We start from the raw sequence: 23,947 nt of genomic DNA on the forward strand, positions 1-23,947 counted from the left end.
TTTTGCTCATAGTGATTTTTTTAGGTGAAAGGTGAAAAAAATCAATCTTTTCCCTTATTATTTTCGAATGTTATTTATTTATTTGTTCTTTCATTCATTCATTGGTACTTGTGAAATTACAGTCTTTTTATTTTGATTCAAGGTCCAACTAATTTGCTCAGGCTCCTTTGGATTTGCAATGCTGCTAACTCAGCCTCCTAAGTAGCTGGGGTTACAGGCATGTTCCATAGTGCCAGGCTGTATTTCTGGGTGTTATGCTACAGTTTAGAATATTCTATGTAATATTGTTTATAGATGAACAAACTCATCTGAAAAAACAGCACTTGTATATTTCCTTTTTCTTTCATTTATATTTCTAATTCATTCAGAATTTTTCCTGGCATATTATGTGAGGAATGAATCCAGTTTTATTTTTTTTCCACATGGCTGTGCATGTATCTCAATGCTACTTTTTGGAGGACTATTATGTTCCATTCATTTGAGAAGCCATTTTAATCTATATTTAATTTACATATGTAATTAGTATATTTCTGGATTTTCTATTCTGTTCCATTGGTTCATCTGTCTTTTCATGTACCAATATCAAAATGTTTTAATCATAGATGCTTTATGATATGTTTTGTGTTTGAAATAAGCCCTCTTATTTTTTTCCTTAGTTTATTGGCTATTGTTGCTTATTGTTCCTCCTTAAAAACTTTATAATCAACTTATGTAGCACAGGAAAGAAACTTGATGGTATTTTAATGGGAATTATGCTAAAAGTACAGATTGACTCTGGGAGAACTGACTTCTTTATAATGTAGTCTTCCTCTCCAAGAACACAGAATGTTTTCTCATTTGTTTAGATTTACTGTTTTGCTTTTCTGGGATATTTTAGTTTGCTTCAAATATGTTTTGAGCACTTTTTAAAGGATGTGCTATCCTAAGAGGGATCACATTTTCAATTGTTATGGTTTAGATATGAGATCTCATGTGTGGGAGCCTACAGAATGGGAGCAAATCTTTACCACAAGCACATCAGATAGAGCACTAATCTCTAGGATATATAAAGCACTTAAAAACCTCAACACCAAAACCTCAAATAACCCAATCAATAAACGGGCCAAGGAACTGAACAGACACTTCTCAGAAAAGGATATATAATTAATCAACAAACATGAAAAAATGTTCAACATCTCTAGCAATTATAGAAATGCAAATCAAAACTACTCTAAGATTTCATCTCACTCCAGTCAGAATGGCAGCTATCAAGAATACAAACAACAACAATAAGTTTTGGCAAGGATGTGGGGAAAAATGCACACTCATACATTGCTGGTGGGACTGCAAATTGGTGCAACCAGTCTGGAAAGCAGTATGGAGATTCCCTGGAAAACTTGGAATGGAACCACCATTTGTCCCAGTCATCCCACTCCATGGCTTATACCTAAAGGACTTAAAAACAGCATACTATAGGGACACAGCCACACCAATGTTTATAGCAATATAATTCACATTAGCTAAATTGTGGAACCAACTCAGATGCCCCTCAATAGATGAATGGGTAGGGAATCTTTGGTATATATACACAATGGATCATTACTCAGCATTAAAGAGAATAAAATCATGGCATTTGCAAGTATATGGATGGAGTTGGAGAATATAATGTTAAGTAAGCCAATCCCACAAAACCAAAGACTGAATGTTTTCTTTGATATGAGGATGCTGACTCATAATGGCAATGGGAGTGGAGGGGGGGTACATGGGAGGAATGGAATGGAGGAACTTCAGATAGGGCAAAGGGGAGGGAGGGGAAAAGAGAGGGCAAGGGAGTAGGAATGATGGTGAAATGAGCTGGACATCATACCCTAAGTACATGTATGAAGACATGAATGGTGTGAAAATACTTTGTGTACAATCAGTGACTTGAAAAACTGGGCTCTATATGTGTAATATGAAATAAATTTTATTCTGCCATTGTTTATAACAAATCAAAATAAATAAATTTTAAAAAGATCTCATGTGTAGGTGAAATGATTGCATTATGAGAACCTTAATCAGTGTATTAATTCTCTGAAAGGGATTAACTGGGTGGCAATTGCAGGCAGGTAAGGTATGGCTAGACGAAGTTCATTACTGGGCATGTGCTTTGTGGATATATATTGTGTCCATGGTGAGGGGAACCCTCTCTGCTTATTGGTACCATGTCCTCAGCTACTTTCCTCTGCCACACTCATCTGCCTTGATGTTGTGCCTCTCCTACAGGTCAAAACAATGAAGTTATACCTCTGAATCCATGAGCCCCCAAATAAATTTTTCCTCCTCTAATTGTTCTTGTTAGGTTTTGTTCTTCTTAGTCACAGCAGTGAAAAAAACTGACTAAAACATCAGTGTATCTTTTCAATTTTTAAATTTCTCTGACTGTATATGTACCTATCTAATATATGTTAAATTTATAACCTGTTCTTTTACTGAAATTTCTTATCATTTGCAATTGTTTTTCATTTATTCTTTTAAGTTTTTCAGCTATATGATCATACTGCAACTAGAGATAATCTAATGTATTCCTTGATAATTCCTAGGACACAGCATATGATAACTTGTCTAATTGCATTTTCTAATAGTTATAGAACAATATTAAATGCTAGTGGGCATAGTGATGCTCTTCTATTAATCCTAATAGGAGAACTTCTAATGATTTTCTGTTCAATAATATGCTAGCATTTGTCTATATTCCAGAAAGCTATTTATTTTTAAAAATAAAGATAGCTTGACCATGGCTATCCTTACAAGTGGCTACATGGTCACTCACTTTGGTACAGAAATCCTTTTCTGAGTGAGAGGAAAGGGGCAGTGCTATCACTCCCAGGCCAGGATGACTTGCTTTTGGGAATGACACAGGCATGGGATGAACTCTACTCTAAAGTCTCTGCTACAAAAAGGGTTGAGAGGTGTGCCAGCAGGGTTTGGGTGTTGTTTCTATATTCAACATATGTGCAAAACCATACCAGATTTCTTTGAATGCCAACTATTTCCTTTAAAAAGTTCAAGTTAACTTACTCAAGATGCTAAAATATTTGTGTTCACAGAGGCAGTTATATTAACTGATGAAAAAGCCTTTCCAGCCAGCAAGCCTGCCCTGACCTTCATGGAGTTTCAAAGTTGATGTGCTCTTGAAAAGCTTGCCTCTTTCTGCTTGCTTTGTCCTGAGCCTAATCTACAGTCAGAACAAGTGTTTCCCTGTAAAAGACTTCCTTCTCCTCATTTGCTTTTTATTTCCCACAGTTGGGGCCATTTGTGAGTTCCTGAACTAACAAACAAAGCAAAGTAACTCTCAAAGATGTTGTGTTCAAAATGGTAATTGAAATGCCTAAAGAAGTACAATGGAATCAAAGCAGGAGGAAACCCGAATATAGGAAGTCTCCTCAGAGCTGGTTCAATGCTGCCCACCACAAACACTTTGGGTTTTGCAGGCTCCTCTAAGCTAAGTCTGGGTAGATGCCAAGTCCTGCCTTACAAAGGCTCTTGGTATGAAGTGTCCATGGGGGCGAGTTGTAGAGTAAGAGCTCTGTCTTTTATTAGAGCCAATTAAGTTCTAAATTACTGAAATTCTGTTCTGCCTCTGCTGGTATTTCAAAACCATATTCAAAAAACATCCTATGGTTGTGATTTCAAGGTGAAGCCCCTTATATTCTCCCCAAGATTACAGGTTTTTTGTTTGAATGCACAAGTATAAAAAACATGTCAGCTATGTACTCCTTTTACAGTGTATAAATCTGTATCGTATTCATTTTATGGACTTCAATGTTCCTAGTTTATCAATGGGGAAAACATTAAGGGATGTGCTCTAAGTTACGAGAGTAAGGCTAGACCTGAATTTAGTCCTATGGAGCCAATTCTATTCATTCCATCATATCATCTCTCTGTGCATCCAAGTGACATACACATCAAGAATAAATATATGTAACATGTATGTGAACCAATATGTGTTCAAATATTATGTTTTTTTTTTTGCTATGGAGAAACCCTAGTTTAAAAATAGATAATGGACATGGCCATTCTCATTTCAGGCGCATTAATCATGAGATTATTTTAAATAGAAAATTCCCTGCTGCCTATGAAATTGGAATCCATTTTCAAAAATTGATTTTCTCCTGAGTTGTCAGGCACACAACTATTACATATACTGAGATTTTATCTTTTTTTTTTAATAGAGCACCTTATATTTTAAGAATCAGCTTGCTGCCTCACTTCATCTATATGCTGTACAGTTGTTTCAGCATTTCCTTAATCTAGACACACAAGGAAGGTTTGGGCCACTGCTTTTTTCAACTGCTACACTTAACTGGATGAAAGGTAGCCCTCCATGAGAGAGACGTTCCCCAGGGAGGCTCTTGATCTAGGACTCCTGGAACAAGCGTTAGCAAAAATGATTTACTCCCCCCCCCTCCTTTTATAAGCAGGTGTGGAGTGGAAGGAAGAGATAAGACGAAATCCGAATCTTCAAGGTAAAATCTGCTTTCTAAGGAACTCCAAATACAGCAGCAGAAACAGAAGTAATGGAAGCTTCAAAGGGTGGCAGTCAAAGATAACCTTAGAATGTAGGTCAAAGCCCTTCCAGCCCCAAGGAATGCTGACCTTTTGGAAGAACAGCTATGGCCAAACTCATTTAAGTGCCTCTATGGGTTCAAGAAATTTTGGAGATTATTGGAAAGAGATTTTTCACATTAGGTGTGGCTGCAGAGTATAAAAACACAAGAAGGTTTTACTATCTTTATAAATCCAAAGCATGACTTGAATAAGAAAAGCATATTAAAAATCACAAAATTACACATCCTAAGTCCCTGAATCAAATCAATGTAACTTTGAGATTATTATTTGGCCATGACTATCTCTGCTGTCTTTGATGAATAATAATAAAAGTCACACACATAATTTATAGTTATTAGGTATGTTATTCCAATTTTAAGTTGAAAACCAGATTGCATTAATAAAGTCTGTATGTGTTCAGTACATCATAGAGTCCAAGAACATTTTCATAATATCTTTTTCAATTCTTACTATAGCCATGACACATGTAAGGTCTGATCGCTATAAGGAAGAAAAAAAATTAGCCTTAGAGAATAAGCTACCTCCTGTGGTAACACAGAAATTGGGCAAGTGCTAACTTGAACTTGGGCCACCTGAGCCTGAGTCAGTGCTCCTTCCTTTAAACCAAATGATTTTCCCGATGAATCAAATTGTATACTTTGCAGGTATACACAGATGTGTAGGGAATGTATTTATAGAATAATATGTGATTTTGAGAAGGAAGAACAGTGTCTGTATTTGTGCACAGATACTCCAGTATCCTCTCCCTATCTTAAGATCTGTAACCTTGATTATACCTTCAAAGTCCCCCTTGCCATGAAATATAGCACATCAAAATCCTAAAGATTATGATGTGGATATCTCTGGAGAAGAGGAGGGTCATTCTCCTTGTAACAAAAGTAGCTGCCTCATGAAGTAATTTTGAGACTGAAATCGGTTTCCATCTTTGACTAGTGGAAACCAAATCAAGTTGCCTTTTGTCACTTTCAATATCACTCCACTAGGCTTTTCTGGTATGAAAAGCAGTCTGCCCCACACTCCTGCTTTAAACCTGGAATTTGCTATTTCTACAAGAAATCCTGGTTCCTTTCCAGGTAAATGAAATGTAAAGAGCACCATCTGGGAACTAGGATAGAATTCCTCTTAAATTTTGTAGTGTTCCTTTGTGTTTGGCAGGATGGTAATCTCACCTCCTCTGGCATTTCATTATCTCTGCTCTTTATGGGCCCTGATTCCACCTGGCTGCCCACTCCTCACCTGTCTAGAATAGCAAGTGCCCCTGTGATTCTTCATCTCTGACCAGATGCACAGACAGTACTGCCTCCCTCAACCCTTTGACCTGTTCTAAGCCAGACACTCCACATTTCCAGGCCTCCATGACATCAACATGGGGTCCATTTTTATTCTATGTTATATTATAAAGTATAATAATGTCTTTCACAAAAATTCTTTAAAACCTGTTTTATGCATAAGACTTTGTCTTGCCAGGAGGTTTCTGTAAATGCTTCATCTGAATCTTTGCAACTTGAAATCCATAATTTTTACAATCTGTACTCAGACTAGGCAATCTTGGTGAGGTATTTATTTGTCATCAGATATTGTATTCTGAGGCACAAGAATCCTGAGAGAATTGGGAGAACAGGAAGAAACTGAAGATGAAGGAAAGGTTAGACACCAAATCCCTCAGGCTCTGAGTTACTGGACATTTGTGAGGTAAAATTAAGCATGTTGTTTATGGCTGTTTTGAAGCGTAGATCACACTATATTGTATCATCCCAAAAGAAAAAGAAGATATCCCAAAAAGTTACTGAACAACTGGTTTGGACTCCAAAACATATACTTAGTTAAGTGGAGAAGGTTCTCTGCTTGATGGTGGAATCATTAAATTGTCCAGGGTAATTCATTGGAAGATGTATTAATGGTTTCTAGAAGAAATTTAGAATGCCTTTGTCAAAATGTCCTTGACATCAATGGTATTGCCTGATTCAGAGACTCGTGCTTGTCACCACAGCCAGGGAAGCCTTGGTCAATGTGAGAGAGGCCTCGATTAGCAGAGGCTTGGAAGGTGGTTTTCTGATGACAATAACATAATGATGACTCAAAAGTTTATATTTTAGAAACTGTTAGTTCTTACTTAAGAAGGTAATGCTTCTAGAAACTGACTGAGATACTTTTGCCAAGAAATCTCTCGATACCCTTTATTAACCTCCTTAGCTTGGCCCTACCAAGGGGGACTTCCAAGTTCATCCTAATTTTCCAATTCCTTTGAAAAGGCTAACTATATGTTACTCTGAAATAAAATCAACAAAATGGGACTCAAATAATGGGTGCTTTCAAAGTCTTGCAATATATGCTTCATGTTTAAATGAATGCATATGAGACATCTACATTTAAAACTCTACATCACTAGCTGCTACAGCGGCGCACACCTGTAGTCCTAGCTACTTGGGAGGCTGAGGTGAGGGTCACCTGAGCCCAGGAGTTCAAGACCAGCCTAGGCAATGAAGTGAGACCTCATTTCAAAATAAACAAATTGATTGGTAAATTAAATTTTTTTAAAAAAATTAAAAAATTAAAACAACAATAACAACAACAACAACTGTATCATTTTGATCTCAGGCACCAAGTACAGCGGCAAGCATATGTATGAACTTAAGAAGTACTTGTGGAACAACTGCTGTTAAGTGATTTCTCATCTGGTCCTAATGGAATTCTAAAATAAAAGTTTTGTTAATTTTTTTCTTCTTTCTTTTCTTTTCTTTTCTTTTCTTTTTTTTTTGTTGTTGTTGTTGTTAACATTAATCAGTTGTATGCTTCTGAGATACAGACTACATTCCTACAGATCCTGCTGATGTGTCATGTCTACAGTTCATTCACTTACACTAAAATTACTTAATGAATATCTATAACATTCTGGGCACACTGAATATCATTTATTTCAACCAGTATAAAACAACAGAAAAAAGTCTGGAAATGAATATGATTTTATGGTTGATTTGTATTTTACTCAAATATATCTTGGGTTTTTAAGGGGCAATAAAATGTTAAGGTTGGATATGCTGAGAAGTAGCTAATTTTAAAAATCTAATTTAAATTTACAAAATGAATTAGCACTAAAGATGTAGCAATTCTGCAGGTGGGTTGTTCTATGTTAGTCTTCAGGGCAGGAAATGAGACTGTGTTTTCTGTGGGGTCACCTTTGTGTAGGTCTACATTAAATCTTGAAAACACCCTGGGGCAGGATGGTTGGTAGGAAGACCATATAATTTATTGTCCCGACGGGGGCAATTTTGAGAGTGAGTGGGGTATTACTGAAGATTATGCCAGTGCAACAGGGGTAGATGGCATTCTCTAAGGCAAACGGGGTCATATGGTCATCCCAGGTATAAGGAAGTAACACAGGTTGGAGGATGTGAAACTGTCACACACTGGCTTTGTTAACATGTGCAAGTCACGCCCCTGTTCTGGGTATATTCAAATGAAAAGTAAAGAGATTGTTCTAAAATGAACTCTGCTGTTTCCTTCAAATTCTACCATTCTACAATTACTAACAAACTTAAAGGAAAGCGTCTCATAATATTTTCAAAACAGCTTCCGATTGTAATGCAGTTGGCTAGGCATGAACATGAAATTCTCTCTCTCCCCCTTTTACCAGTGTGTACTTATAAAAGCTTACGTAACACTTAAAATAAATTAATGCTTGCTTCCAGGTTAACAAAAATTTCAACCTCAGTACCTGAAGCATTGTGTTGAGAAAGATCCTGAGGATATATCTGGTCTCAGGAGGGGAAAAGGCTTTGATCAATTAATGATGTCTTTTGGACCATGGGAACAGCAGAAAGAAGCAGAGAGAAAGACAGGGGTTTACAGCATAGGCATGTGTTCCAGACCTCTACCATAAGTGTGCTAGATCTCTGGTGCTAAAAATAAAGCAAAACATATTTATCTCAAATTGTCTGATGTTGACGTCCAGCATTGTGTTAGTCTTATTTAGGAAGAGGTACTGAACCATGTGAGAAGCCTGGAGATTTTTCACTTCTGACTTTCAATGTCCTTTAACACGGACTCAAGAAGCAGAGTATAAGAAGCAGTCCCCACCGTTGACTGCATGCTGGAATCAATAGAATCCCTGGGGATGGGTCCCAGCGATCATTGTTTTCACCTCACCCGGATAACCAGGGGATCCTACTATGTAGCCAGGAGAAAGAGCACTGGCACAGATGTTAGAAGCAGGAGAATGGGATACCTAGATTACAGACCTTGTTTTTATTAGGGCCATGTGACCTTGCACAGATCATGTATATTTTAGTAAGTTCTACATTGCTGTGTCCAAATAATCTGACAAGAACAACTCAGAGGAGGAAGTTTATTTTGCCTCAGGGTTTCAGAGGTTCAGTCCGTTGTTGACTGACTCCATAATTCTGGGTCTGAGTAAGGCAGAACATCATGGTAGAAGGTCATGGCAAAGGAAAGCAGCTCAGGACATGGCAACCAGGAAGCAGAGAGAGTGCTCTGCCCAGCAGGGAGAAAGTATAAACCCCAAAAGCACACCCTCAGTGACCTATTTCTTCCAACCACACCCTACCTACAGTTACTCTATTCAAGTTAATCTACTCAAGTTAACTAATCCACCAAATAGGTTCCAGCTCTCATAATCTAATCATTTCACCTCTGAACATTCTTGCATTGGCTCACATATGGGCTTTTGGGGAATACCACATGCCCAAACCATAACAACATCAATCTCTATAAGATGAATTTGAACTTTTAGGTATTCTCTAGCTTTAACTTTTGTGACTAAAAATAAGGAGGTGAAGAATCTCATGGGGTGTTAATGCAGACATCATAGATAAACTCATCTTTGCAAATTCAAGGAAAATCGATTTGCTGTCAAAGAGATAAACTTTCAGTAACTGATAAGGAAACAAATATGTCTCATTCTTTCATGCATGAACAATCATAATTTCTTTAAAAAGGCAGTTAAGTGATATAATGTTATTGACAGAGCCCTTTGTTTTTAGTTTGTTCTTGAAAATGATTTTTTTGAACACTAGAAATCTGTGGACATAATTTACTACTTCCTAGACATGTTTTTCATTGCTTGCAATTTTTACTTTGGCAGGTCTTTCTGCATTCCTGCTATTCAGTAACTTAATCTTACCTGAGTGACAGCAACATTTGTCCCATCGGTGACTTCCACACTCATGTTATAGATGGACCTCTGTTCTGCATCCAAAGGTTTTGCAATGACAATTGTCCCAACACCCTTCTCTGCATCAAAAGAGCTGTCAAAATTCCCTCCTGATGATTTCACAGAAACAGTATGAAATTAGCATATCTAAGAAATTATTACATGAATTAAAGCATATAACTTTAAAGGAGCTCTTACATAGAAATACTTTCTGACAGGCATCCATGTAGCTTAATTTTGTACATCTTAAAAGGGACCTCTTTATTTCTAACTTAATTTATATTTCAAAATACAGCCTCTATAATATATAACAAATGTTACCAAAAAAAGAATGTATTGCAAAGAAAAACCTCAGCAGTAATGTTGGAGTAGTGAAGCATAAATTGACTCCATAAAATATTTAGAAAGCTAATGTCCCTTAACCCCTTATGGCTTCTGTGCTAAGAATTTGAAGATGCTTTGTTTTTTCCAAAGTAGACTAAGTTATAAATAAATGAATAGTTCAAATGTTATTAATAAAAAAGAGTAGACATTTTAAAAATCTGTTCTGGTATTGATGGTAAACATTTGGCTGGTGGAGTTCAGATTCCCTCAATTAAATGTCAGAAACAAAATTATGAATATTGGGGAAAAAGGAAAAGCAAAAAAAAATTGAATTTCATATAAAAAGTTTTTTTTATCTGAAACATGGAATAATTATAGAAACATTTGTTTTGCCTTTTCAACAGTGGGAATAAATTTTCTCCTAAAAAAGTAAAAAGTTTATTAAAGAGTCACAGAATGAAATTGGGAAAAAAGTAAAGGAAAACATCAAGTTATATAATACCAACTTGAAAATAATTTGTATGAAAGTTTAGAAAACTACCTTGTTCCAACCTGGGTCAGGCAAAAGTCATAGCCTGTGATCAGTATACATAAAACAACACTGGTGTTGTTGAAATTACTGGTGATGTTTCTATCTCTGTGAACCAAAGTGTGGTTTATGATCTTCCCAAAATGAAGGTTTTTTTGGGGGGAGAGAATATATGGTAAAAAAAAAATTATGCAATAATTTCAATTAAACATCAGCATATTACTCTGTTTTAGTATGAAATTTCATGTGTCAGTTAATTTTATTCTTGAACAATACTTTTATTTAACTCCTTCACATAGGGCAATGTATTTATTGAATTCCATATTTTAGAAAAATAACCTTTGCTTTTCTTACATTATATATCCTCTGTATTTTATTTTGCTAAGAAATGAACAATGTATTTCTATATTACAATTATGAATGGGCAGCTTAGTTAAGGGACATGAAGATTTTACCTGAATTTGATGTATAGTGGCTCATAATAAATATTATGTTTTATTTTTTTATAAAAACATGGTCATACATATTGCAAATGCCTATGCTTGCAGCTGTCATATAAACTTAAGATTATTTAATTGCTAGAGGGAATATAATTGCCCTTGACATTTAATTAAAGTTATGGAGATACAGAAATACCAGAAAATTGCTCAGAGATGATATACTTTTTGAAAATTTTCATCTAAAAAGAGATTCATCTTCCAATTAATATATTTAATTGATTTGCTGAGAAGCACTAAATGTTAACTAAAAAAATAAAATCATTTGAAGAATAGGATAAGGACAGAGGGGTACAGTCTAGGCTGAAAAGGAAGCCAGCCTGAGGTCACTACTTCTCACTCAAAGAGGATGTGTCATATCGATAAGCACATGAAATAAAATGCAAGCTGACTCAAGTAGCTGGTGTAACTATCTTAACGAACAAAGAAAGAAAAAATACTTGCTATCGAGTGGTGCACTCTGAGACAACTTTGCCATAGAAACTTTCAAAGAAAAGATATGGTATCACTCCCTAAGACTTGTGAGAAAGACAGGGATGCCACTTCTCCAGTTGTTTCTGGTGGGCATTAAATAAAACTTAAATTATCTTTATGATGTTTTCTTTCTCTAACCTGTTTACTTTCTTAAATCTAAAGACTCTGATTTGGTGGGCGTGGTTGGGGCATCCTCCAATGTTGATTATTTCAGAAAGCAAAAATTTGTAGGTCAAAACAAAACTGAAATGCAAGTTATAAAACTTCAGTTTTCTCCAAATGAAAATAATATTTAGAGAATAGGGAAGCTAAGTCTTTAAATTTCAGTTATTGGTTAAATGGAGCGATTCTGTATGCTCTTGCTTATGTTTTCCTTAGAGCCATATACAAATATACATAATCAGTCTATATGTTTAGTGGTGTAAAATTGACATATTTTACTCATGTCATATAGATTGTATGCTTTTTCCTAGCTTTTTTTCGTATTAAGTAATACTTTTGGCATCATTTTATGACATCTTTTTTTTTATAGTTCTGTCTCTTCCTCTGTGTGCATGTTTGTGTATATGTCCTTCATCCACCTTACTCTTTCAAAACTCCAGACCAGAAACCTCTTAAAGGTATGAGAGGTAGATTATTAGAAAAGCAGGGTATAGGGTGACTAAAAGAGATGCTACTGGGCTGGGGTTGTGGCTCAGTGGTAGAGCACTCACCAGGTATGAGTGAGGCACTGGGTTCTAGTTTCAGCACTGCATATACCTAAATAAGTAAAATAAAGGTATTGTGTCCATCTATAACTAAAAAAAATAAATAAATAAAAAATAAAGAGAGAGAGATGCTATTGAATACTTTTCAGTCTACCAATAAGACCAGAAATCTCTGATACTCATTTCCAGGACATTTGTTCCTAGTTAAGACAAGATTTCATGTAAAACAAAATCCTCCTTGAGTTTTCAAATGAATTTCTGACAAGGGACACAGAATCTCGACCAGCAGTTCACCATCAAACCTCACACACTTTAATAACCTACACTTAAGCATCCCATTTCATAAATGACTCCATGTCTCTCCCCCAGGTCTCATTTTTCAGGCTCCCTTTTAGCCTGAAAGGTGATTCCATTTTTGTTGGAAACCATGTCCAATCACCCAGGGTGAGAATATCAAATGCAAGGAGTCCATTTTCACTAGCAGCATTCCATTTAAACAATGTGTGCTTCCTCAGAGCCAGTAACAGAACATGCAAAGCCAAAGTGTGTTCAGTGCAATAGCGTGAGGCTAAATAAAAGGTGGGGACGGGAGGACACTGCCCAGCTGGTCTGAGTTTCAACAAAGTGGGAAATTAGAAACGTCACAGCCTGAGCGGTTGCTGCAGGGGTGTGCGGCAGAGATGGTTAAAAGCAAGGTTGTGAACAGCCCACATAACAGATAATTCACATTAGGGACATTTCTCTTTGACCATTTTTGGTCAGGACAGGTGTAATAGAGTAAACAAAGAGCAGAAGAGACGCGTTGGATTTCTGCTGGATTTAAAAGTTAAACACAGCAAGTAGGAATGTCCTAGAAAAGGCTTTAAAAATAGGACGTGAATGAAAATATTTGAAGCCAGCAGCTACTGCTTGAATGTGCTGTGTAGCCGGGCACTGGACCAAGTCAGAGTTTAGTTTTACTTTAAAGATGGGTAGGGAACACCACTGTCTCTCTTTGTGGAGAATATCACAGTTTCTCCTGTGGAGAAGCTTCTAGGTCCCCCCCCCCAATTCTTCTGCACATTCTGTAATTGTACATTTCCAACCAAATCTAGTTAGTGTCCAAGAGGGAAGCGTTATGTGAGAAGCTTCCAAAACACTGAGCAGCTGAACCATAATGAATTAAGGGAGTCATGCACAAGCTGTTCATTCAAGTTCAGCATATACACCGAACTTTAGGAAAAATATGACATATCAATTACAATGTGATCATGAATAATTTTCTGCCTTGGAATGAAGCAAGCACAATACTGGGCTGAAAAGGATATTGACATGAAAGGCAGGAGACACCACGTGGAGTTCAGGAAATGGCGATAGGACGAAAATTCTTTCTAGAATCTAGTTAATTTCTTACAATTAACATAAGGAGTATTTTTAGACTTATTATTATTTTCCTAAAGTTTTTTCAGATATACTTCTATGGATGAGATTGTTGCTATGGAGAAAAGCAAAGCTATTTGGGATGGGAAAGATGGCCAAGCAGGGGAAATGGAGTGTTGGATGTCAGTTGAATTTGATAAAATTTACTCTGATGGAGACACATTTTAGAAATAAATAAATAAGCTTTACATGGAGGTAACCTCAAATGATCCCCAGCAATACTATGGGATCTTGGCTTCATTTTCCTGTTTTCTCTCAGGAGAGGTGAGGAAGAGTTTTTTTTGTGAAACAATAAGGCCACCTCGTCAGGGAAGATCCAGAGATGCCCAAGCACTAGTCACAAAACAAGGTCACTTTGAGTGCTATCAGATTTCAACTTGTCTCCTTGACTCAATTCTCAATAAACCATGACTCCACAGTAGACAAGATTCAAGAAATAAAGGCCATAAATTTATGAGCAGCAACAGCCAAGAAGTCAGAAGCTTATTATATATTAAGAGCCAATGTGGCCTTTATGTACTGTAACACAGAAAGACATTTCAATGAGAGCTGGGAATCATGGCACACATATGTAATCTCAGCAACTCTGGAGGCTGAGGCAGGAAGATTGCAAGTTGGAGGCCAGCCTCAGCAACTTAAAAAGACCCTGTCTTGAAATAAAAAATTAAAAGGACTTGGAATGTAGATCAGTGGTAGAGTGTCTCTAGGATCAGTTCCTAGTACCACAATGTATACATCAATCTATGTATGTATGTGTTTATATATATGTGTGTGTGTGTGTTTTCAGTGAAAGCTGTAATTAGGTGCTAGCACTCACCATAAGAAAAACAATTTTCACAGAATAGCCTTTCTCCTCTCAATATACTGGATGAGGCAAATAAAGATATTGTAGGTGCTTGCTATCTATAAGTAAAAGCATTCCTCTAATCCCATTCAGGTGAAAAGCGAAAGAAATGGGTGGTAGCATCTCCCATCAAACTGAGGTAAGTATATAGGTAAGAAGGAATTGTGTAATAATGGTGTAATATTTGAATTTATAATTTGCCATCAGAATAAAGATTTGTGGACTGAACTGTAAACCAGATTGTGTGCACACTGGAGAGTATGTAAATCAAGGAGCTGTGGAGTCAAAACCATAGTCTCCTGAGAAGTGTGAAGCTATGTGATAAAAACCACAAAGGATTATGGGTTATTTTTGTTCCCTTCATTTTCTTTCCCTTTTAACACAGAGGAGGAACATGCTGTGCGTTGGGCTGTTTAAACACGGAACAGCTGAACTTTATTATGTTTCCTTTTAATTACAGCCTTCTTAACTCAGTTATAAGTAGGGCTTCTGTTTCTGGAAGCTGAAGTGAGTCTAACTCAGTAACAGTGTAAGCAGTGGTCTCTTTGGAGACACAAGGACGTGCCTGACAGATTGCTGGTGCAAGGATCTAGGCTTGGGAACAAAATCTTGCTCACCAGTTTTGTGAATTCATATCATGATAGGAGGAAAATAAATGCAGTTAAATTAGAATCAGGTAAGTTTGAAACTGTGAAAATGAGGGCACTATGCTCTCAGGGAAAAAAAGCAAGCTGAAACACTGCTTCTGCTTACTTAATGAGAATTCATTGGAACATTGGTGAGCTGTAAGTACTAGATCAGGATGGTTTAGATTTTGTATCTCAGCCATCTGTACAGGTGTCTGAATATATTAAGTCTGTAATGGAAATAAAATCTTGACTGTACCTGGAAGATTCCTAAGCCTATTTACCTGGACAAGACCTGAGCTTTAATCTGAGACCTCATTTCTGCTTCATGCTGGTGTTATATGCTTTGTTACTATTCTTAGCATTCACCTATGATGCACTGCAAATCTTAAACACTAAGGGGCATTGCTCCCTCTCTGTCCCCTCTCTTAATTTGGTCAAAAAAGATATTTTGATAAGGAGGAAGGGAAGAAAGATGAGGAAAAAAGATGAGAATTTCCATGGCCAAAGATAAATAAGCAAGGAATCTTGAAAGCAAGACAGGAACATCTGAATATGATAAAGAAAACAATAGGTGTTTAGAGAAGGGGAAAGATGTTGTCAGCAGATTGGAAAAAAAAAACAACTCTGACAGATTAAAAAGATTTTCAAAAGGGGATTTGTGGAGGAGTGACTATAGCAGTACTGAAAGCAACCAGCACCTGGGGAAAGGATTTTATTTCTATGGTGAAATTAAGGGTTGGCGTTTCATGATGTTGTTGGCTGGATGTGAGAATGGAAATAAAATTATGTTCTGTTTGGGCATCTGGCCCAGTAAGTTCAATTTGTAAAAGAAAGCTTGGCTAAGATGTTACCAGATTTACAGAGAAATCTTTGTGATGGAGGCATCCAGACCAGAAGGTCAACTCTGAAAGTCTTCATTAAACCAACTACTGGGTGCTCTGAAGTGAAGGAGATTCTATAGGAAGAGTACAGCATTGAATAAAATATAAACATGCAAAAGAATGCCATGTTCTGGATAATTGTTCCTGGATTTATAGTTGGACAGTCCAAAGGGACTCTTGCATGATGGCTTTTTTCTATAAACTACCCATCTTTTCTTAGATCTGTGATGTTCCCATTTTGCTAAAAGATGCTGAGGTAGCTATGGCTGGGAATACAGTGAAAAGTCACACTAAGTCTGGATAAGTCTCAAAACCATTAAACAGGGTTAACATATTGGCTGCCTGGGGCATCTCCACCAGTCACTTTAGGTCTGTATTGGAAACAACAGGGCACATAGCAACAGAAGCATTGGCAGAAGGAAGGAATGAGGAGCATGAGCCTGGATGTCAAGGGTTAAGAATGGAGATGGGATAAATGCAAATAAAAACACAAGACAGGACTAGTGAAAAACTTGCAAGTAAGGTTACATGCAGTACTGCTAGGCATGCTTCCCTACACATGAACACGCACAAAGGAATGCTGAAGAACTGCAAACCTGATTTGGATAATCAGGCGGTTGGTCAGAGTAAGCATCAGAGAAAGTGTCTTGTAAGATTTCTAAATTTGAGTACAAGCAATGGTGTCATAGTTTGCATGGGTGGGATGGGCTGGGTCAGGATCTTGCATGCATGGAAAGGGTAGAAAGGACATCCTTAGGTAGTAGAGGTGCTTGCAAACCCAGGTGTGAAGGAGAGAGAGAAATCAGTGGCTGATGAGAGAGGGCAAATCATTCCACATTAAGCATTCTCTTGCCTGTTTGGTTTCTACTGCACTTTTCTTTCAGCTGCTTAAAAGAAATCAGTATTGCACATGCTCCTGAAGACCCAGTAGCAGACATACATGCTGAAACTGAAAATGCATTTTCTGTGACTCTGATTGGGAGTAGTAGTGCTAGTATCACCAATACTGCACCAACAACAGACAGCTAGATGCTGATAGGTGCAACACTTTGTTGCACCTGAAAAGAAAGAACTGCATCAGATAATATCTTAATGAGCTGAAAATTACTGAGAAGATAAAGTAGTGGAGGCATCTTTCATGGATCAGAAGTGGATGCATTTCAAATGGAGATGAAGAAGGAATTAAAAGCTTGGTATGAGGATGGTCATGTGCAGAGCTGCTGTGATTAACACTAATTAAGTAAAACAAAGGTGTTCTACTGTCATTTCATAAAATGAAATGTGTAGAAAACAAGCTTTTTCTTTTTGGGAGTTCAAAGGACTCTCTGCTGAGCCTCGACTGGGGGCCATGAAGCATTCTTTCTCTGTGCCTCATTAAAACAGATGTGGAACATCCTAAATGCTTTCCCCAGACCAAGCTATCCTGGAGAAGAAGCAGATTCTTGCCCATCCTGTCCAGGCAGTGACATGTGGAAGGAAATGATTCCCCCAGACCAGCTTTCTCCTGGATTCTCTGCCTCCCACAGAGAAGCGTGGGAAGTCAGCTTCAGCCCAACACAGTGTCAGGTCTGTGCCTGCACACACTCTCCCTGCTCTCTTCTTAGCAACAGCCTATTTTGTTTCCTAGTCCTGGGCACTCATTTCCTCTCCAGTGCCTCTCTCCCTGCCGGTTTTGTGGAGGGCTACAGTGCTGTTTGCCCTTTCCTTTTGCAGCCTGGCATGCTTGCTTGCTTTCTTTCAAGGAATTTAAAGGTTGGCTCCCAAGGTCTATCCTGCATGCTTCCATCTGCTTTCTCTATTCAGCTTGTGCAGGAGGCTTACTGGCTATATATCTAGGTTCCATTTCCTGCCCGTCCTTTTATGGACAGCTGCCAGGGGACTCTCCTGATGGGGTTTTTTGGTCTATGAATGGCACTACTGCTGCAAAACAGAGGGGCTGGAATACATTTTAATTTATTTTTCAATTGGAAAAGGCCCAGTTAAATAAACCAACCTACAAAAAGATAAAAACAAAACAACAAAGAGCCCACATACCTCAAAAGAAAAGGAAAAAAAAAAGTCCAAACTAACCCCCCGCCAAAACCCAAACCCCATCAAACCTCAAACAAAGGAGTCATTGGATACGAGTAATGCAATAGCTGTTAGAGGCATGTATGAAGTCTGTGGGCTGCACTTCAGCCTGTCACAGGCAGTTATGAAAGATGTAATTCAATTTGCTTCAAAAAAAAAAAAACACCATAAAAGGCAGATTGGATAGCTGTATTTTAGCAAATGTGTTTGCACTAAGGGTACCTTCTGTTGAACAGTTCTGCCCACAAGCTGTCTGTAGAATATAGAACATCTCTCGAGCATGCTTGCCACCTTGAAGCAGGGCAGTCGGGAGCAGAAAAAAAAAAGAACAGAATGCAGAAAAAAGGTGAAGAAAAAGAGAGAAATGAAGGACAGCAAGTCTAGTACCATCAATACATTTAGAAATGAGATTAGCCAAGTGTGACAATAGAATTTAAATGACACACAGAAAGACATTAAGATTGCAGTAAATAACAAACTATGGAAAATCCAGCCAGAGAGCACTTTCTGTTCAGCTGAGCTACAGAGTTGGAACGAAAGCACAGGTCGATTATTCATTTTACTGGCTCTTTTGCATTCCAGCACTATGGATCTTTTAATCTCAGCACTAATTATTAGTTTTTTTTTTCTTTTCTTTTGCTTTTTTGTTAGTTTTTCTTTTCTTTTTTTTTTTTTTCTTTTTTGGCTAGTTGTTCCAAACAGTTAATTACATTGCCTGATAGTGTTCTGGAGGACTTGAACTTACCAACTATGTCAAACCACAGAGGGGTGTTGGCTGGTTGTACAGACACCACCCCCACAATCTCGGTTACTCTATCACTTTCCATGACTGTGAAGTTATAAAATGGCTCGTCGAAGGTCAGTGGTATAGGTGAAGGGGGTGGTTTCTTAATCCATTCAATGTGCAGGCGGGCCGTGGAGGATTTCTGTGGGCGGCCATTGTCCACGGCCTTGATCTACTCACACACAGAGAGAACACAGAACGATGTCTTAGAACTCTGATCTTCTGGAAGTTAAAATCTGTCACTCACATGGTGTTGGGCCAAGAGTTTATCCTCAGCATAGTGTCAGCAAGTGGAAGAGAAGAGTGGAGACGTGGGGATAGTGGACTCTGGAATGCGGGGAGAAACTACCTCACTCTATTTTTGCAGGGGCTGATCTGAACAACCACCAGCTTTACAGATGTTGCACTTATACTTTATAGTGCTTTATGGGCATGGATGATAGTTTATATAAATAGGAATAGCTAATTTGATTCCTTATAGCATGACCCTGAACCTTCCCTCTGGTGGTGAGACGAAAGGGAAATCAGGTGCATTGTGAATCGCTGTGGGTGGAAATGTGTGTGTGCACATGGTTGTGTTTTGCAGCTCTTTCCTTCTGCTGCATTCTGGAGATGCTCTCCACTTATAGAGGCCTGGAAGGGCGAGTGGGAGAGGCATGGGGAAGGCACAGACTCAGATAAACTGTCCTGAAGGCCCTTCAGTTATGTCAACTGTGAGGGAGAAAGGGAGAGTTCTCAGTGGCATTGTGGGCTCCTGGAGGCAGCATAGTGGGAGGATGGAGTTGGTGACTCCTCTGTGGTCCTAAACTGGCTCACATAAGGGCTGTGGGAAGCACGACTTCATCCAGCAACATGAGACTGCTATAGTGTCCTGGACCCAACGGGAAGGTCAAAAAGTTCAAGGTGCAGAACACATTGACAAAAAGGCAAGCCAAAACAAAATAGAATAAAATTTAAAAAGGAATTTTTAAATAATGTGTTTTAAAGTTACATTGATGGGTACAGAACCAGTAGTGATAGCCTTTGAAAATAGCAACAATGCATAGCACTTTTCTGTTATGTGTTAATGGATGACTGCTTTGCCCAGAAAATCTCCGTGGGAAGGAGAAAGCTTAAAGATATATGCCTGGGGCCAAGTTCCCTAGGAGCCAAGCAGGGATTTAAGTCCAAGTGGTTTTTTGAAGAAAGTGCTTTCAGGAGAAAGGACAAAAAATCAGGACAGGCACTAAGCAAGGATGTGGTCCTAGCTTAGAAACTGAGGAGACATGCTTTCTTCAGCAATGATGAGGGGGTCAGTAGGGCTCTGAATTTGCAAGAGGTCAATCCACCTCAAGGTAAAGGGACTGAACTTTTGTATTTTGGGTTCCATTAAGAAACTGGCTGTGTACTGCTAAGGTGGGGGGTGGAAGTGTGGAATCTCTTGGGTCAAGGATCAGCCAAAAATTATATTCTGGATAAGGGGGCAGCTGTGAGCCCTTGGCAGGCAACACTCACAGCAGGTTGGGGATAGATGAACCAGTGTGTTAGAAGAGATCTGGGCAGGGCACCAATAGTGTCTATTATAATCCATCCGATCCTCAATGATTTCCCAGCCACAAGTGTCATACAGCTGTAATAAATATGTACCACATCAAAGCTTCCAACAGTTAGAAACAGGATGGCACTTTCTTATCTTGTCTCTGCCCACTGTTCTAGACATGTACTGAGCAGGGGACGGAACCTAGTTCCAGAACATAGATGTGAAAAGAAAAATCAAGGGACTTTTAATATAATAAAGACTGTCTACAGCAGAGAAGGCAGAGAACAACGAAAAGGATGCTGGATGGTGCTTACTCTTGACATTTTTGGGACCTTGAAAAGGTCCATCATTTATAAGAATGACCAGTACACTATGCCCAAAGCATAGGCATTCCATATCTAACATGGTTGGGATAGGAACAGCACATGGGCACGTTAGCTATAAGAGTTTCTACTTGAGATGGTGTTAGGTTTGTGTTATTTTTAACTTTCTAACTTAACAAAACATTTAGTCACTGTTTTCTTGCTTTTTCTTCACTTTTTACAGAATAAACATCGTTGTGGTTTGTGTCTCACAATTTATACAGCTAAATTCAGATTCTATTACATTGTCAACAATCACAAAATTTGCTTTCTTTGGAAAGTCTTGGGGATACATTGACTGATATGTTGAATATTAGGGAGAGATATATCACTCTGTTATTCCCCTACTCTTGGTTTCTGTCTATGGTCAGTGCCTTGAAAATGACTTAGGACACAGGAAGTGTGGTTGAATATGTAGGCTCCAGCAGACTGTGGGAGTGGGAGAGATTGGCTTATGGGACACAACAAAAGGGATCTGTTTCATTATTTAAGAGTTTCACCAAAATAGGCAAGAGGTCTTACCTATGCTTGCCTCCCAGAAAGAAGTCTTCCATATCTGATTGGTTGCACTTTTTGCTTTAAAGATGTATTACTCAAAGAAATAAACACAAAAAAGAAAGTAACTCCCTCTCCCATCAATATTGCTGGAATTCAGAAGATCTTACCGTTAGGATATCATAACTCCCTGCTGTAAATTGCTTTCTGGAGGATACCATGCCAGTTTTAGGGTCAATGAAGAACTTTCCATCATCATTTCCATCCACAATACTGTATGAGATTTCTGCATTGGGTCCCTCATCTCTATCATAGGCAAAAGCCCTGTAGATGGGTTCCCCTCTTTTCTTTCGGTCACGTTCTGGCAGTTTGATTTGGTAAACCTTCTCAGGGAACTGGGGCTTGTTGTCATTTTCATCCAGAACCTGAACCACCACCCAAATGGTTGATTGTTTTGGAGAAGAACCACCATCTGTCACAGTTACCTGAGTTTGGAAAGAGAAAGCATGATGCAGTTAGAAAGCATGAAAGTTATTCTCAGTACTTCTTCCCTTGTCCACCCCACAAAGACTGATTTTGTACACTAGAGCATCTGAAACTTTCTTACGACTGGTTCATACATGTGTATGACTCTCTCATAGTTGGCCCCTAAAAGGGAAGAATGCCCCAAGACCAGCAATAGAAGTCATGCAGAAAAGGTAGGGGGCAGCAGGGCTAATATTCAGTCCCTGTTGTTATATAAAATTACCTTTGACTAGTGGTCTTTAAAAGCAGAAATGCATTTCTCACAGTTCTGGAGTCTAGGAAGTCCAAGGTCAAGGCATCAGTGGAGTTGGAGAAGGGCATAATTCCCATAGACAGTACCTTCTAACTGTGTTCTCTTGTGGTAGAAGGGTCTATCTAGCTCTCTGAGGTCTTTATTTCATTAGGGCACTCACTAATCTCATTCATGAGGGCAATCCTTCATAACCTAATCACTTCCCAAAGATACCCATCTTCTTACATAAACACTCTGGAGATTAGGTTTCAACCTGTGAATGGGGGGCAATGCACAAATATTTTAGTTAATATGAACCCATAAAGTGGGTTCATTGTGGTGTGAAGTGGAGAGAAAGAAGAAATAGGATGGACATTATAACATATGCTAAGTTCTTTGGTTGTAGCGAATCTAGAATACATGTCTCAAACAGACATAAAATAATAAAATATAACCCTTATTAAATGTTGACCCATGGATGTTTCTTCTAATCCATGGAAAATGCTATCACATTGAAATTCTTTTAGGACTCATTTTCTTCTCTTATTTATATCTAGTTATGAGCTCAACTGCATCTCCTCAAAATGCATATGTTGAAGGTCTAATGTCCTATATCACTGCTTGGAGATAGGGCCTTTAAGGAAGTGAGTTATATTAAATGAGGTCATAAGGGTGGAGCTCTTGTAGGAGACACCAGGCAGCCTCCTCTTTCTTGGCCTTGAGCCAACAGCAAGAAGGTGGCTGTCTACAAATCAGGAAGAGATCCCTTACCAGAGATTAAACCCTGCCAGAACTTTGACCTTGGACTTGCCAGACATCATGTTGTAGGATGAAACCAGATCCCCAGTGCAATAGTATTGGTAAGTGGGGCCTTTAGATTATGATTAGGTCATAAGGACTTCATGAATGGAATTAGTGTCCTTAAAAAAGGCAAATGAGACTTGTTTGTCCCATCCTGTCATATGAAGAAGTTGCCAGAGGTACCATCTCTAAAGAACAGGCCCTCACCTGACACTGAATGTGCTGATGGCCTGATATTGGACTTCTTAGCCTCAAGAACTTTGAGCAATAAGTACCTCCTATAAATTACTAGGTGTTTTTTTTTTTAAGTAGCCTGAATAGAATTAAACACTCCAGAATGGTGAGAAATAGATTTCTCTGTTTAAACCACCTAGCTTCTAGTATTTTGTTACAGCAATGTGAGCAGACATCTTTGTATAAAATTTGTGATTTTTTTTAAAAACACTGTTATGAAACAAAAGGAAAACTGTGATGCACACATTGCAATTAAGATGGCTGATTTTAAGTACATTTGACAGTTAAAATATTTTTTGCCAGTCACAAAGTATTCTTTTTTCTTCTCTAGGAAACAGGAGGGAGGTGGATGTGCACTCCCATGTCTCTAAGATGCTATCCTATGTGTCCATGAAAATTGAGGGGAAAGAAACTAATGAAGAGTACATAAGTGACCTAATGGAAGATATAAAAATTCTTCGAGAGTCTTTGGTGAATAATTTTCTTCTTGGTCATAGTGATAAAAATGACTAAAATATTAACACCTAATGTTTGACTGGTAAGACACAGTTTTTAAAGTACTCTTTCATCCATCACCTCACTCACATTCCAAAATGTGCTCTTCTGTAAATTGGAGAGGTTTATTTTTTCCCATTTTACAGATGAGAAAACAGAGGCTTACAGACCCCACAGTTTATAAGTGCTAATGTTAAGGTGTTAAAATTTTGGTATTTCATTGTTTACACACAAAAACTGAGAAGAAACTATATTGAATCATTACCTTGAATAAGACAGTTTATTTTTTCAAAATATGTATTTGGAGACTAAAAGGAATGTAAATATGTGCTCAGTATCAACAGAAGAAGAACAACAATGAATCAG

At 38.0% G+C, this 23,947-nt stretch overlaps 1 protein-coding gene across 1 annotated transcript in view; it reads right to left on the bottom strand.

Moving 5' to 3' along the window:
• Positions 1-23,947, bottom strand: part of Fat3 (FAT atypical cadherin 3) — a 610,786-nt gene that overhangs the window by 98,214 nt on the left and 488,625 nt on the right. Inside the window, exons 5-7 of the mRNA XM_076843882.2 lie at positions 21,465-21,779; positions 18,880-19,090; positions 9,731-9,870 (exon numbers count right to left, since the gene is read on the bottom strand). Of these exons, the coding sequence (XP_076699997.2) occupies positions 9,731-9,870; positions 18,880-19,090; positions 21,465-21,779 (666 nt within the window). The remainder of the gene's footprint in view (positions 1-9,730; positions 9,871-18,879; positions 19,091-21,464; positions 21,780-23,947) is intronic.

This window comes from Callospermophilus lateralis, chromosome 2, assembly GCF_048772815.1.
Source record: "Callospermophilus lateralis isolate mCalLat2 chromosome 2, mCalLat2.hap1, whole genome shotgun sequence".
NCBI lineage: Eukaryota > Metazoa > Chordata > Mammalia > Rodentia > Sciuridae > Callospermophilus > Callospermophilus lateralis.